This window comes from Ranitomeya imitator, chromosome 1 (genome assembly GCF_032444005.1).
Source record: "Ranitomeya imitator isolate aRanImi1 chromosome 1, aRanImi1.pri, whole genome shotgun sequence".
In the NCBI taxonomy this organism is placed as follows: domain Eukaryota; kingdom Metazoa; phylum Chordata; class Amphibia; order Anura; family Dendrobatidae; genus Ranitomeya; species Ranitomeya imitator.
In genome coordinates, this window is record NC_091282.1 from 909,459,451 (window position 1) to 909,476,487 (window position 17,037).

The following is a 17,037-nucleotide window of genomic DNA, read 5'->3' on the forward strand; positions in this document are numbered from 1 at the left end:
TGTTTTTTTGCACGTATATTTTTTGCAGGGTGCAGCTGGGCCCGAATTGTTCTGTACACTGTGGCCTCTGTTCGCACGGGATGCATTTTTAGCACTGGGCAGCCCGCCATATGGCGTCATTAATAGGCTGTAGCCAGACGCTTTGTATTCCTTGTGTGAACACGCCACATACAGAGTATTTTATCTTAGTGCATTGGTGTACCACACGGCCAAACCCTTATTGAAGGCTGGCTGTTTCATTAGGTATTGCACCTGTGCACTTGCTATTTTGTTTGGGTCCGCTGCACCCTGCTTGTGCATTTGTATTGAGGCCTATTTAGACAGGTAAGCATCTTTGCCTGTTTTTTGGTGTTTTTTCTTGAATGTGTCCTTTTTTGGTGTTTTTCATGTTAGAGTAGGACTGGCAATACGTAAGGACCCTTGGCGTGGGTTGCCAGCTTCCATATTATGGCCCTAATATCAACTAAGACCTTACATATATTTATATGTTTTTTTGCACGTATATTTTTTGCAGGGTGCAGCTGGGCCCGAATTGTTCTGTACACTGTGGCCTCTGTTCGCACGGGATGCATTTTTAGCACTGGGCAGCCCGCCATATGGCGTCATTAATAGGCTGTAGCCAGACGCTTTGTATTCCTTGTGTGAACACGCCACATACAGAGTATTTTATCTTAGTGCATTGGTGTACCACACGGCCAAACCCTTATTGAAGGCTGGCTGTTTCATTAGGTATTGCACCTGTGCACTTGCTATTTTGTTTGGGTCCGCTGCACCCTGCTTGTGCATTTGTATTGAGGCCTATTTAGACAGGTAAGCATCTTTGCCTGTTTTTTGGTGTTTTTTCTTGAATGTGTCCTTTTTTGGTGTTTTTCATGTTAGAGTAGGACTGGCAATACGTAAGGACCCTTGGCGTGGGTTGCCAGCTTCCATATTATGGCCCTAATATCAACTAAGACCTTACATATATTTATATGTTTTTTTGCACGTATATTTTTTGCAGGGTGCAGCTGGGCCCGAATTGTTCTGTACACTGTGGCCTCTGTTCGCACGGGATGCATTTTTAGCACTGGGCAGCCCGCCATATGGCGTCATTAATAGGCTGTAGCCAGACGCTTTGTATTCCTTGTGTGAACACGCCACATACAGAGTATTTTATCTTAGTGCATTGGTGTACCACACGGCCAAACCCTTATTGAAGGCTGGCTGTTTCATTAGGTATTGCACCTGTGCACTTGCTATTTTGTTTGGGTCCGCTGCACCCTGCTTGTGCATTTGTATTGAGGCCTATTTAGACAGGTAAGCATCTTTGCCTGTTTTTTGGTGTTTTTTCTTGAATGTGTCCTTTTTTGGTGTTTTTCATGTTAGAGGTGACTCTTGGTCTTCCTTTTCTGGGGCTGTCCTCATGTGAGCCAGTTTCTTTGTAGCGCTTGATGGTTTTTGCCACTGCACTTGGGGACACTTTCAAAGTTTTCCCAATTTTTTGGACTGACTGACCTTCATTTCTTAAAGTATTGATGGCCACTCGTTTTTCTTTACTTAGCCGCTTTTTTCTTGCCATAATACAAATTCTAACAGTCTATTCAGTAGGACTATCAGCTGTGTATTCACCAGACTTCTGCACAAAAAAACTGATGGTCCCAACCCCATTTTCAAGGCAAGAAATCCCACTTATTAAACCTGACAGGGCACACTTGTGAAGTGAAAACCATTCCCGGTGACTACCTCTTGAAGCTCATCAAGAGAATGCCAAGAGTGTGCAAAGCAGTCATCAAAGCAAAAGGTGGCTACTTTGAAGAACCTAGAATATAAGACATAATTCAGTTTTTTCACACTTTTTTGTTAAGTATATAATTCCACAAGTGTTAATTCATAGTTTTGATGTCTTCAGTGTGAATGTACAATTTTTATACTCATGAAAATACTGAAAAATCTTTAAATGAGGTGTGTCCAAACTTTTGGTCTGTACTGTACGTCGATCACACTTATCCTCAAAAGGCCCATCCTTGACACATCCTCTGATACATCGCCCCATATAATTTTTCCCCTATGCTTCCAAACTACTGGAACAACACGTCCATTTTGAACAGTCCTACCACCTCTCCTCTTGCTCCCTCTTTGACCGCTTACAATCTGACTTCAGAATGCATTATTTCATTGAAACTGCCCTGACTAAAGTCACCAATGACCTACTAACTGCCAAACGAAAACGACGTGAGTTTGTCCTCTTCCTTCTCCTGGACCTGGCATCTGTCTTTGACACAGTGGACCATTCCCTCTTACTACAGAATTTCTGATCTTTTGACATTACAGACCTGGTCTTTTGTTGGATCTCCTCGCACTTAACAGACAGGACATTCAGAGTCTCCCACTCACACACCACCTCCTCATATCGTCCCCTATATGTCGGTGTCCACCAAGGTTCAGTTGTAGGACCGGGAACTATGCTTACAGGGCACATGCATGTGCTCCCTCCCTCTTAAACGGGCTGCCCGCATCATCCTAAGGTATTTCCAACCTATAGCTGGGCGACACCTTCTATTTAAGGCTTCTCCTCCAATATGGAGGTGCCTGAGCTACGTTGCTAGTTTGCCTCGCATGTTTGCTAATTGTCAGATTCTCCAAGTCTGTCTGTTTGCTTGTTTACACAGTACCCATCTGCTCTTACCTGCCTGTGACCACCTGCTATTACCTGTCTGTGCTCTCCTGTCCATCAGCCAGTCCAGATCGCACCTGCCAGTTTCCATCTGTCTAACACCCAGCCCAGCCTGCACCTGCCAGGGCTTTGCTGTTCCTCAGCCGGTCCCATCTGCACCCATGGTTCCAGAGTACCTAGAGTTCCTGTCTGCATTTTTCATCCATTCTTCGTGCTGTAGCAGCTTACTCACTGTAGGGGTAAGCCATGGAGTAGCACCTGGTGCCACCTCTTTATACCTCCTTGGGTAACAGTTTTTGCCTGCTGCCACTTTTCCGAGTAGTGATTTGGTAGGCCACCTAGTTACACCCCTTCCAGACTTTCAGAAGAATACAGAGACAGTGATTCCACCACTTTTCCCCTTATAGTCTCCATCTGCTGGGTTGGCTGTAATGGAAGAGGTGTCGATCCCCACTATACTAATTCTACTTTATTGCAATTCATGCCACTTTGTTGGAGGCTGCCTCTAATTTTTTTAAATGTGTAGACTCCTGGTTGGATCTTCTTCATGCGTGTTGCCTGTAGCCGTAGGCCTCCAAGACCGTCAAGCCTCTACTTCCTATGAGTCAACTACCCGCCGTGTTACTATCCTTAGATTTTTATGACAATACTAGTCTAGGAAATTTATGATACTTGTGCCCCCTGTGGCTGAGTATGAAAGCAGGTTAAGCTGTTGCATGTGGTATCAGGGCTCCCAGCACAGGAGGCCTACACCGATTCTTCACCCACCTCGTCTTACTGTTACATTCATTTGAAAGCTGTAAATTCTGTTCCGATACCTCATTCATTACTGATTGCTGCAGTGCCATGCTACAATTAGTGCTGTAGGTGAATTGAGGCCACTTTCCTGGTGTCTGCCCCTCATTTGATGTGTTTTGGCAGCATATGGAGCCGTTATAAGGTGTTGTGCATGTGTTTGTTTTTGCCCCCCCCCCATTGATATGAATGGCAATCGGCTATGCTCGGTGAATATTCAATGAATTAATCAGGCAATATTGCAAATTTGTCGATCCGAACCGAACATTGAAATATTCACACATCTCTACTCAATAATGTACAAGTCCATTTCAAAAGCAGTAGATCTTTTCAAAAAGTTCAGATTCTCTCTAGTGAGTGAAGGGAGTTCACAGTCCAACTAGTATGTCCAGGAAAGATGTCCAAATTGGAATAGTTCAATGTTATCCATTATGATGGATAATGGCTTATTCACCGATGTAAATATCATCCTTGAAGGCTCTCTGGGGCTCTAGATAATTTGGTATAGCCACATCATAGATGAAAGAATTGGATTGACAACTGTGGATAACTTGTTTTCCGAAGTGGATATTGTCCCTTTTTCCCCTGATATGGATAAAGATACCAGACAATGGAATGATCATCTCACAGATGGAACATATCAGATTGATAAGGAAGGTATGGATTTAAACAGACAATAATACACCATAATATACAAAAAAGTTAAAATCGAAGTAAAATTGGACCCTCTCCCATTAAAAACTTCCACATCCTAACATACATGTCCAAAATAAAAAAAGGAATCACAAGAAAGCCCCAAAACCAAATCTTTCATTAAATCCCAGGGGTGATAAGGTGCCTAAATGATAAATCTACATATTTTTTATTGTTCCCTTGTTCCATTGGTGCCAAAGTTGCACGCATGCGCCGTTGTCATCATGCTGGACGGTCCTGCTCCTGGCACTCGATGGTAGAGGTGACTTCTGCCCGGCTTAGGCCGGGTGGAATGCATGCATTCCATCACAGCCAGAAGTGGGAGGTCTCTCCAATTGAGCACACCCCGTAAGAAGAAGCCGCAAAATGCTTGTTAAGGTGGGACACAGCAGCCCTGACTCACAACCCAGGTATATATTCATGCTATATGCAATTCATCCATGTGGTTTGAGCTGTAGTCCAGAACTGACTATGATTTCAGGTGATAATTGATTTTGTTTACATTTCTGCACTTTCTGCACAATAAGGGCCAATTCACCGCATAGGTCCTTACAATGGTATTTAGAATGACATGCCCAAACTTTCAATCTTTAGGCGTGCACCACCCCCTGGGATCAAGAGTGGTGCACCGCTGAATAAAAGAAGATGGGAACAACCCTTTAAGTCATGTGTGTTGGGCCTGTAGAAGGACAAAAGGAGTGCTTGAAGTAGTTGGCCACTTTATCTTCATTTTGTGACATCTACTAATATTCAAGTAATACAGATTGCATAATGCTCCTATCCACCAGACAGCTGCTGGTAGAGGAGCATGTGACCAGCTTTCTCATGTGAAGTATTTTCATTTGGAGGATGCCAATGAACTGGTTTGGTCACATACGCCTCCAACAACTGGAATTTGGAGAACAGGAGAGCAGTTCTGGCTATGAGGAAGCCTTCACTAACAAAAAGCAGGAGAACGATGCACTAGGTTACCAGGAATGTGCAGAGTCAGAGAGGAAAGGCAAAGCTAGCACACTGTCGCCCCTTTAGTCTCAGGATCAGTGTGGGTCCCAGAGACTGTACCGCTATCCCCTATCCATAGCTACTTACCAAGAGTGGGGCTCTAGATTCCATGAACTGGGATCTGTGGAGCTCCATCTTGAATTGAGCTAAGGTGCACATGTTCTAACTTTGCTTTATTCATTGCCTATATAACTCATGGAGAAAGCCAAGCACAGAGCTTGCTTATTTTAGGATCCAAACTCTTGTTCCCGGGATTGCTTGGGGTTCCATCAGTCTTACCCCTGACAATAAGTAAGTCATTACCAATCCTATGGATAACTTTTAATTTTAGGCATACCCTTTAAGAAATGGTATATCTAAATGATGATGTCATAGCTTACTGCAGAATGCCCCTCTACATTTCCATTTAAGGTCCTCACCTATCAAAGGTTTCTAAGAGTTCATATACTTTTAAACGTTTTAAGTTCATCCTGCATATAAAATGAAATATTTCTGCCCCATGTTTGCAAAAGTTTTAGCTAATTACCATACGAAACTGAGTGGGCTAACTTTTTCTATGAGACTAATGTCTTGCTCTTGGCATACTATCTATAGCACTATCCTAATTGTTGAGATGAGAAAGTGCTGTAAATATTTGTGACGTGATTCAATTCACCCACGCGTTTCGTTAAACTGATGTCCCTAGGGAGGTATGTGGTAGGTGGACATCCAGACAGTTGTGACTGGTTAGAGAAGTCACATCATTCTGTGTTCTATATAAGTCAACAGAGGAGACACTTCACCGGTCTGATACTTGGGAGGAGACAGAAGGTAGAAGGTTAACAATGACTTTACACATTGTATTCTTAGTACTGACATGTGGTAGGTTTCTACTTTTACTTTTCCGTGACTTTCATATAGCAAATGTCTTCTATATTATTATACTCATTTTCTCTTTGATCTAACTGAGGTTATGGATGTTCGTCTAGTTCTGTCAGCATGTTTGTCTGAAAAAGAATGCTAAGCTATATAACTTGGACTGATATCTTTGCATGACTAGGGTTCAACTTTTGATATATCCAGTGGCATCCATGGAAGGGTGGGTTTAACATTTGAAGAAAAGAGTGGCTGTCTAGGCACTTTGGATAATAATTTAAGATAACACAGGTTTATCTCTGGTTTTGGAATTTTCTAAAATAGGTGGCAAATATACAGTATATTTAGCAAATGACATGTGAATACTTTAATTATGGTTAATTATGGTTAATTATGGTTATGTGGTAGACCCTGCTTTTTCTGCATCTTATAAAAGTTGCAGAACTACTACTGACATGACTCAATGTGGACCAAACAGATTTATAGATTAAACAGAGTAACATGTAAGAGCATGTTTAGGAAATCCCCTTGTGACACAATATCACACACGATGTAGTAGAGGTGGTTCATATTAACTTTCCTCTGTTTATCGATAGTTCCCGCTTATATTTATAACTATTTTGCAGGATTTATAATTATTTAACCTCTTCCCGACCTGTGACACAGCGTATGCGTCATGAAAGTCGGTGCCAATCCGACCTGTGACGCATATGCTGTGTCACAGAAAGATCGCGTCCCTGCAGATCGGGTGAAAGGGTTAACTCCCATTTCACCCGATCTGCAGGGACAGGGGGAGTGGTAGTTTAGCCCAGGGGGGGTGGCTTCACCCCCCCGTGGCTACGATCGCTCTGATTGGCTGTTGAAAGTGAAACTGCCAATCAGAGCGATTTGTAATATTTCACCCATTATAACGGGTGAAATATTACAATCCAGCCATGGCCGATGCTGCAATATCATCGGCCATGGCTGGAAATACTAGTGTGCCCCCACCCCACCCCACCGATCGCCCCCCCAGCCCCCCGATCTGGCCGGTACACTGCTCCGGCTCCCCTCCATCCAGTGCTCCGCTCCCCCCCGTGCTCTTGTCCGCTCCCCCCGTGCTCCAATCACCCCCCCGTGCTCCAATCACCCCCCCTGCATTCAGATCCACCCCCCGTGCTCCGTTCCACCCCCCCATGCTCCGTTCCAGCCCCCCCGTGCTCCGTTCCACGCCCCCCATGCTCCGTTCCACGCCTGCCGCGCTCCGATTCCCCCCCCCGTGCTCCGATCCCCCCCCCGTGGTCCCCCCCACCCCATCATACTTACCTATCCAGCCGGGGTCCCGTCCGTCTTCTCCCTGGGCGCCGCCATCTTCCAAAATGGCGGGCGCATGCGCAGTGCGCCCGCCGAATCTGCCGGCCGGCAGATTCGTTCCAAAGTGCATTTTGATCACTGAGATAGATTATATCTCAGTGATCAAAATAAAAAAAATAATACATGACCCCCCCCTTTGTCACCCCCATAGGTAGGGACAATAAAAAAATAAAGAACATTTTTTTTTCCCACTAATGTTAGAATAGGGTTAGGGTTAGGGGTAGGGTTAGGGTTAGGGGTAGGGGTAGGGTTAGGGTTAGGGTTAGGGCTAGGGTTAGGGTTAGGGGTAGGGCTAGGGTTAGGGCTAGGGTTAGGGTTAGGGCTAGGGTTAGGGCTAGGGTTAGGGCTAGGGTTAGGGGTAGGGTTAGGGTTAGTTCTAGGGTTAGGACTAGGGTTAGGGCTAGGGGTAGGGTTAGGGGTAGGGCTAGGGTTAGGGCTAGGGTTAGGGTTAGGGCTAGGGTTAGGGCTAGGGTTAGGGCTAGGGTTAGGGGTAGGGCTAGGGTTAGGGGTAGGGTTAGGGCTAGGGTTAGGGTTTCGGTATGTGCACACGTATTCTGGTCCTCTGCGGATTTTTCCGCTGCGGATTTGATAAATCCGCAGTGCTAAACCGCTGCGGATTTATGGCGGATTTACCGCGTTTTTTTCTGCGCATTTCACTGCGGTTTTACAATTGCGATTTTCTATTTGAGCAGTTGTAAAACCGCTGCGGAATCCGCACAAAGAAGTGACATGCTGCGGAATGTAAACCGCTGCGTTTCCGTGCAGTTTTTCCGCAGCATGTGTACAGCGATTTTTGTTTCCCGTAGGTTTACATTGAACTGTAAACTCATGGGAAACTGCTGCGGATCTGCAGCGTTTTCCGCAGCGTGTGCACATACCTTTACAATTAGGCTATGTTCACACGGTGCGGATTTGGCTGCGGATTTGCCGCTGCGGATTCGCAGCAGTGTTCCATCAGGTTTACAGTACCATGTAAACATATGAAAAACCAAATCCGCTGTGCCCATGGTGCAGAAAATACCGCGCGGAAACGCTGCGTTGTATTTTCCGCAGCATGTCAATTCTTTGTGCGGATTCCGCCGCTTTTTACACCTGTTCCTCAATAGGAATCCGCAGGTGAAATCCGCACAAAAACCACTGGAAATCCGCGGAAAATCCGCAGGTAAAACGCAGTGCCTTTTACCCGCGGATTTTTCAAAAATGGTGCGGAAATATCTCACACGAATCCACAACGTGGGCACATAGCCTTAGGGTTAGGGTTGGAATTAGGGTTGTGGTTAGGGTTGTGATTAGGGTTATGGCTACAGTTGGGATTAGGGTTAGGGGTGTGGGGGGGTTAGTGTTGGAGGTAGAATTGAGGGGTTACCACTGTTTAGGCACATCAGGGGGTCTCCAAACGCAACATGGCGCCACCATTGATTCCAGCCAATCTCGTAATCAAAAAGTCAAATGGTGCTCCCTCACTTCCGAGCCCTGAAGTGTGCCCAAACAGTGGTTTACCCCCACATATGGGGTATCAGTATACTCAGGATAAACTGCGCAACAATTACTGGGGTCCAATTTCTCCTGTTACCCTTGTGAATCTAAAAAAATGCTTGCTAAAACATCATTTTTGAGGAAAGAAAACTGATTTTTTATTTTCACGGCTCTGCGTTGTAAACGTCTGTGAAGCACTTGGGGGTTCAAAGTGCTCACCACATATCTAGATAAGTTCCTTGGGGGGTCTAGTTTCTAAAATGGGGTCACTTGTGGGGGGTTTCTACTGTTTAGGCACACCAGGGGCTCTGCAAAGGCAATGTGACGCCCGCAGACCATTCCATCAAAGTCTGCATTTCAAAAGTCACTACTTCCCTTCTGAGCCCCGACGTGTGCCCAAACAGTGGTTTACCCCCACACATGGGGTATCAGCGTACTCAGGAGAAACTGGACAACAACTATTGGGGTCCAATTTCTCCTGTTACCCTTGGGAAAATAAAAAATTCTGGGCTAAATAATTATTTTTGAGGAAAGAAAACGTATTTATTATTTTCACGGCTCTGCATTATAAACTTCTATGAAGCACTTGGGGGTTCAAAGTGCTCACCACACATCTAGATAAGTTCCTTTGGGGGTCTAGTTTCCAAAATGGGGTCACTTGTGGGGGGTTTCTACTGTTAAGCCACATCAGGGGCTCTGCAAACGCAACGTGACGCCCACAGAGCATTCCATCAAAGTCTGCATTTCAAAACGTCACTACTTCACTTCCGAACCCCGGCATGTGCCCAAACAGTGATTTACCCCCACATATGGGGTATCAGCGTACTCAGGAGAAACTGGACAACAACTTTTGGGGTCAAATTTCTCCTGTTACCCTTGGGAAAATAAAAAATTGCAGGTTAAAAGATCATTTTTGAGAAAATAATTTTTTTTTTTATTTTCATGGCTCTGCGTTATAAACTTCTGTGAAGCACTTGGGGTTCAAAGTCCTCACCACACATCTAGATTAGTTCCTTTGGGGGTCTAGTTTCCAAAATTGGGTCATTTCTGGGGGATCTCCAATGTTTAGGCACACAGGGGCTCTCCAAACGTGACATGGTGTCCGCTAATGATTCGAGCTAATTTTCCATTTAAAAAGCCAAATGGCATGCCATCCCTTCCGAGCCCTGCCGTGCGCCCAAACAGTGGTTTACCCCCACATATGGGGTATCAGCGTACTCAGGACAAACTGGACAACAATACTTGGGGTCCAATTTCTCCTATTATCCTTGGCAAAATAGGAAATTCCAGGCTAAAAAATCATTTTTGAGGAAAGAAAAATTATTTTTTATTTTCATGGCTCTGCGTTATAAACTTCTGTGAAGCACCTGGGGGTTTAAAGTGCTCAATGTGCATCTAGATAAGTTCCTTGGGGGGTCTAGTTTCCAAAATGGGGTCACTTGTGGGGGAGCTCCAATGTTTAGGCACACAGGGGCTCTCCAAACGCGACATGGTGTCCGCTAACAATTGGAGCTAATTTTCCATTCAAAAAGTCAAATGGCGCGCCTTCCCTTCCGAGCCCTGCCGAGTGCCCAAACAGTGGTTTACCCCCACATATGAGGTATTGGCGTACTCGGGAGAAATTGCCCAACAAATTTTATGATCCATTTTATCCTACTGCCCATGTGAAAATGAAAAAATTGAGGCGAAAAATTTTTTTTGTGAAAAAAAAGTACTTTTTCATTTTTACAGATCAATTTGTGAAGCATCTGAGGGTTTAAAGTGCTCACTAGGCATCTAAATAAGTTCCTTGGGGAGTCTAGTTTCCAAAATGGGGTCACTTGTGGGGGAGTGCCAATGTTTAGGCACACAGGAGCTATCCAAACGCGACATGGTGTCCGCTAACGATGGAAATAATTTTTCATTCAAAAAGTCAAATGGCGCTCCTTCCCTTCCGAGCCTTACCATGTGCCCAAACAGTGGTTTACCCCCACATGTGAGGTATTGGTGTACTCAGGAGAAATTGCCCAACACATTTTAGGATCCATTTTATCCTGTTGCCCATGTGAAAATGAAAAAATTGAGGCTAAAAGAATTTTTTTGTGAAAAAAAAGTACTTTTTCATTTTTACGGATCAATTTGTGAAGCACCTGGGGGTTCAAAGTGCTCACTATGCATCTAGATAAGTTCCTTGGGGCGTCTAGTTTCCAAAATGGGGTCACTTGTGGGGGAGCTCCAATTTTTAGGCACACGGGTGCTCTCCAAACGTGACATGGTGTCCGCTAAAGAGTGGAGCCAATTTTTGATTCAAAATGTCAAATGGCGCTCCTTCCCTTCCAAGCCCTGCCGTGCGCCCAAACAGTGGTTTACCCCCACATATGAGGTATCAGCGTACTCAGGATAAATTGGACAACAACTTTCGTGGTTCAGTTTCTCCTTTTACCATTGGGAAAATAAAAAAATTGTTGCTAAAAGATAATTTTTGTGACTAAAAAGTTAAATGTTCATTTTTTCCTTCCTTGTTGCTTCTGCTGCTGTGAAGCACCTGAAGGGTTAATAAACTTCTTGAATGTGGTTTTGAGTACCTTGAGGGGTGCAGTTTTTAGAATGGTGTCACTTTTGGGTATTTTCAGCCATATAGACCCCTCAAACTGACTTCAAATGTGAGGTGGTCCCTAAAAAAAATGGTTTTGTAAATTTCGTTGTAAAAATGACAAATCGCTGATCAAATTTTAACCCTTATAACTTCCTAACAAAAAAAAATTTTGTTTCCAAAATTGTGCTGATGTAAAGTAAATATGTGGGAAATGTTATTTATTAACTATTTTGTTTCACATATCTCTCTGGTTTAACAGAATAACAATTCAAAATGTGAAAATTGCGAAATCTTCAAAATTTTCGCCAAATTTCCATTTTTATCACAAATAAACGCAGAATTTATTGACCTAAATTTACCACTAACATGAAGCCCAATATGTCACGAAAAAACATTCTCAGAACCGCTAGGATCCGTTGAAGCGTTCCTGAGTTATTACCTCATAAAGGGACACTGGTCAGAATTGCAAAAAACGGCAAGATCTTTAAGGTCAAAATAGGCTGGGTCATGAAGGGGTTAAAGGCATAATATTGTCAACATGTTTAGCCTATTTCAAATAACTACAGGTGCATCTCCCAAAATTAGAATTTCATCAAAAAGTTAATTTATTTCAGTTCTTCAATATAAAAAGTGAAACTAATATATTATATAGAGTCGTTACAAACTGAGTGATCTATTTCAAGTGTTTATTTCTGTTAATGTTGATGATTATGCCTTACAGCCAAAGAAAACCCAAAAGTAGGGTTGAGCGACTTTTGTTTTTATAGGATCGGGTCGGATTTCACGAAACCCGACTTTTTCAAAAGTTGGGTCAAGTGAAATCGGCCGATCCTATAGAAAAGTCGGGGTCGGGGTCGGCCGAAACACGAAACCCAATGCAGTGCATTGGGTTTCTAATGGTTCCCAGGGTCTGAAGGAGAGGAAACTCTCCTTCAGGCCCTGCGATCCATATTATTGTGTAAAATAAAGAATAAAAATAAAAAAATATTGCTATACTCAACCTCGGACGCGCCTTGGTTGTAACCGGGAGCCTTCCTTCCTAAGAATCAGCGCTTGAAGGACCTTTCTATGACGTCGCGGCTTGTGATTGGTCGCGTGAGCGGTCACATGGGCGTCACGCGACCAATCACAAGCCGCGACGTCATCGAAAGGTCCTTCAAGCGCTGATTCTTAGGAAGGAAGGCTGCCGGTTAGAACCAGGTCGTGTCCAAGGGTGAGTATATTCCTAATAGGTATATACTCACCCTCGGACGCGCCCTGGTTCTAACCCGCAGCCTTCCTTCCTAAGAATCAGCGCTTGAAGGACCTTTCGATGACGTCGCGGCTTGTGATTGGTCGCGTGACGCCCATGTGACCGCTCACGCGACCAATCACAAGCCGCGACGTCATAGAAAGGTCCTTCAAGCGCTGATTCTTAGGAAGGAAGGCTCCCGGTTACAACCAGGGCGCGTCCGAGGGTGAGTATAGCAATATTTTTTATTTTTATTCTTTATTTTACACTTAAATCTGAATTCCGATACCGATTCCCGATATCTTAAACATATCGGGAATCGGTATCAGAATTCCGATTCCAGATTCAGAAGATCGCCGACCTCATGGCCGACCCCACACAGGGGTCGGGTCGGGTTTCATGAAACCCGAATTGCCAAAAGTCGGCGACTTCTGAATCTGGCCGACCCGTTTCGCTCAACCCTACCCAAAAGTCAAAAAGTCATTATCTCAGTAAGTTAGAATACTTTATAACACCAGCTTGAATAAATTATTTTAAAATCCGAAATGTTGGTCTACTGAAATGTATGTTCAGTAAATGCACTCAGTACTTGGTCAGGGCTCCTTTTGCATCAATTACTGCATCAATGCGGCGTAGCATGGAGGCGATCAGCCTGTGGCACTGCTGGGGTGTTATGGAAGCTCAGGTTGCTTTGATAGCAGCCTTTAGCTCATCTGCATTGTTGTGTCTGGTGTTTCTCATCTTCCTCTTGACAATACCACATAGATTCTCCTAGGGGGTTAAGTTAGGTGAGTTTGCTGGCCAATCAAGCACAGTGATGCTGTTGTTTTTAAATCAGGTTCCAAGTCCTGCTGGAGAATGAAATTTCCATCTCCAAAAAGCTTGTCAGCAGAGGGATACAAGAAGTGCTTTAAAATTTCCTGATAGATGGCTGCGCTGACTTTGGTCTTGATAAAACACAGTGGACCTACATCAGCAGATGACATGGCTCCCCAAACCATCACTGATTGTGGAAACTTCACACTAGACCTTGGAAATCAAGGTCCCATACTCTGGAGGAAGAGTGGAGAGGCAGACAATCCAAGCTGCTTGAGGTCTAGTGTGAAGTTTCCACAATGCCAAGTATTGAGTGCATTTACTGTGAACATACATTTTGTTAGGAGTCGAGTTCCTGCCGCTGCACAGGGGGAATCTCGAACCATGTCTGCTGCGGTCTCCCATTCTGCATCGGCCGCAGTGGAGCCTGCTCAGTGGAGACGTCGGTCCCAGCGTCTCATTGAATCTGATACTGTGCAAATGGTTACTACTGCCTCTCCAGGCTCTGCTATTGTACTCTGTACTGGTCTGCGGCGAGCAGGCTTTTCTGGGACTAAGTCCTGCTTTGCACACACTGTGCATGCTGCAGCTATGAAAGGTTCTCATGACCGCACGGCCATGCGCTAGTATCAAATATGTACGAGCTCAGCGCCAGTGTGGTCATGTGTGTGGTCAGGGACCCGGCTGAAATAAGCCCCTAGAATGCTGGCACCTCTGGCGAGGAGTTTTTGTGTGTATGCAGTCAGGGACCCGGCTGAAATAAGCCCCTAGAATGCTGGCACCTCCGGCGAGGAGTTTCTTATGAGTGAATCCAGGGCTGGCTAATAGCCATTAGAATTCCGGCTCCACCAGAGAGGAGCAGCATGTTTGGTTTGGATTGCATGACCACTGTCGGCTCTACTCAGTAGCTGTGTCCCCTGTGAGCTAAACAGGGCACAGCGTTCTCTTTACTACGGGCTCTGTGAAGTAGCAGAGTTCGTTTATACTAATTTACTTCACCACCTTAGGCTACTTTCACACTAGTGTCGGTACGGGGCCGTCGCCATGCGTTGGCCCGACGTACCGACGCAAACTGCGAAAATAATGAACGGGGGCAGCAGATGCAGTTTTACAACGAATCCACTGCCCCATTGTAAGGTCCGGGGAGGAGGGGGCGGAGTTCCGGCCGCAGATGCACGGTTGGAAATGGTGGACTCGATGCACAAAAAAACGTTACATGTAAATTTTTTGTGCCGACGGTGTGCCAAAACACGACACATCCATCGCACGAAGGATGCGACGTGTGGCCATACGTCGCAATGCATCGCTAATGCAAGTCTATGGAGAAAAAACACATCCTGCAAGCACATTTGCAAGATGTGTTTTTTCTCCAAAACGACGCATTGCGACGTACAGCAAACAACGCTAGTGTGAAAGTAGCCTTACTTAGCAGCAGGTTCTTTCCTGCACGGTGGATCCCGGGTTGTGAATGCACCTATCTCACCTAATAAATATATTCGGTGCGTTCCGCCAACCCTAAGACATTTCAGGAGGCCAACATTTCAGATTTTAAAGTCTTCTTTTCAAGCTGGTGTTATAAAGTATTCTAATTTACTGAGATAATGATTTTGGGTTTTCATTGGCTGTAAACCATAATCATTAGCATTAACAGAAATAAACACTTGCAATAGATCACTCTGTTTGTAATGACTCTATATAATATATGAGTTTCAGTTTTTGTATTGAAGAACTGAAATAAATTAAGTTTTTCGTGATATTCTAATTTTGTGAGATGCACCTGTATATATTGGAATACATAAGAATAGGTTCTCATTTTTTCCCTTCAATTCCGTTATGTTATTTTACTTCTACAAGGTATTATTACCTGCTTGCTTCCTGAAGATAATCATCAGTGGAAATTCCCCTTGAAGCATTCTGAACTTAGGCTGGTTTCACATTTGCATTCAGGAGGGCTGCGGATGGCTGCGTACTTCCAAATTTTGCATTTCCGTGGGGTTGCCGCACATGTCAAATAGCCGCATGCAGATGCATCCGCATACAACGCATGTCCCTGCGTATCCAATGTGAAAGATAGGTACGCAGGGAAACACAGGACACATAAAGAAGTAGGCACAGCATAGGGGGAGCGTCGGGGAGTAAGAAGGTAGGAAGTACGCAGCCGTCCGCAGCCCTCCTGAACGCAAATGTGAACCTAGCCCATACCTCCCAACTTTTGAAGCTGGGAAAGAAGGACGAAGTTGCGCGCCGCGGCAAATTTTAGGTCACGCCTCTGACCACACCCATTCACTAGTCCCACCCATATCCACGTCTCAACCACACCCATTTAGCACTGCTGATCACACTGTTCATAAAGAATAATTATAAACAAAAAATTATGGCCACACAGTGCTCCATACTGTATAATGGTCACACAGTGCTCCATACTGTATAATGGCCCCACAATGCTCCATACTGTATAACGACCCCACATGATGCTCAATACTGTATAATGGCCACACATGATGCTCAATACTGTATAATGACCCCACATGATGCTCAATACTGTATAATGGCCCCACATGATGCTCAATCCTGTATAATGACCCCACATGATGCTCAATACTGTATAATGACCCCACATGATGCTCAATACTGTATAATGGCCCCACATGATGCTCAATACTGTATAATCACCGCATATGATGCTCCATACTGTATAATGGCTGCACATGATGCTCCATACTGTATAATGGCCCCACATGATGCTCAATACTGTATAATGACCCCACATGATGCTCAATACTGTATAATGACCTCACATGATGCTCAATACTGTATAATGGCCCCACATGATGCTCAATACTGTATAATGGCCACACATGATGCTCAATACTGTATAATGACCCCACATGATGCTCAATACTGTATAATGACCCCACATGATGCTCAATACTGTATAATGACCCCACATGATGCTCAATACTGTATAATGGCCTCACATGATGCTCCATACTGTATAATGGCCCCACATGATGCTCCATACTGTATAATGGCCCCACATGATGCTCAATACTGTATAATGGCCGCACATGATGCTCCATACTGTATAATGACCGCACATTATGCTCCATACTGTATATTGGCCGCACATGATACTTCATACCTTATAATGGCTACACACGTGGCTGCGCTCCGTACACTTTGCACACACGGCTCCGCTCCGTTCACACGGCTCCACTCCATACACCTCATACACACACGGCTCCGCTCCGTACACATGCAGCTTCGCTCCATACACCTCATACACGGCTCCGCTCCATACACCTCATACACACACGGCTCCGCTCCATACATCTCGTACACACGGCACTACTCCGTACACCTCATACACAAACCGCTGCGCTCCATACACATTGCACAAGCTGCTCCGCTCCGTATACCTTGCACACACACAGCTCCACTGCGTACACCTCATACACATACGGCTCCTCTCCATACATCTCGTACACACAAGGCACTACTCTGTACACATCGTACACACACGGCTCCACTCTATACACATTGCACACGCTGCTCCGCACACCTTGTACACACATGGCTCTGCTCCGC

The 17,037-nt window shown here is 44.8% G+C and overlaps 1 protein-coding gene across 2 annotated transcripts in view; it reads left to right on the forward strand.

Moving 5' to 3' along the window:
• The first annotated feature begins 5,879 nt into the window (after positions 1–5,879).
• Positions 5,880–17,037, forward strand: part of EPGN (epithelial mitogen) — a 77,181-nt gene continuing 66,023 nt past the window's right edge. For both annotated transcript variants that reach the window (XM_069743480.1, XM_069743487.1), the window contains exon 1: positions 5,880–6,004. In XM_069743480.1, the coding sequence (XP_069599581.1) occupies positions 5,968–6,004 (37 nt within the window). In that variant the 5' untranslated portion in view covers positions 5,880–5,967. The remainder of the gene's footprint in view (positions 6,005–17,037) is intronic.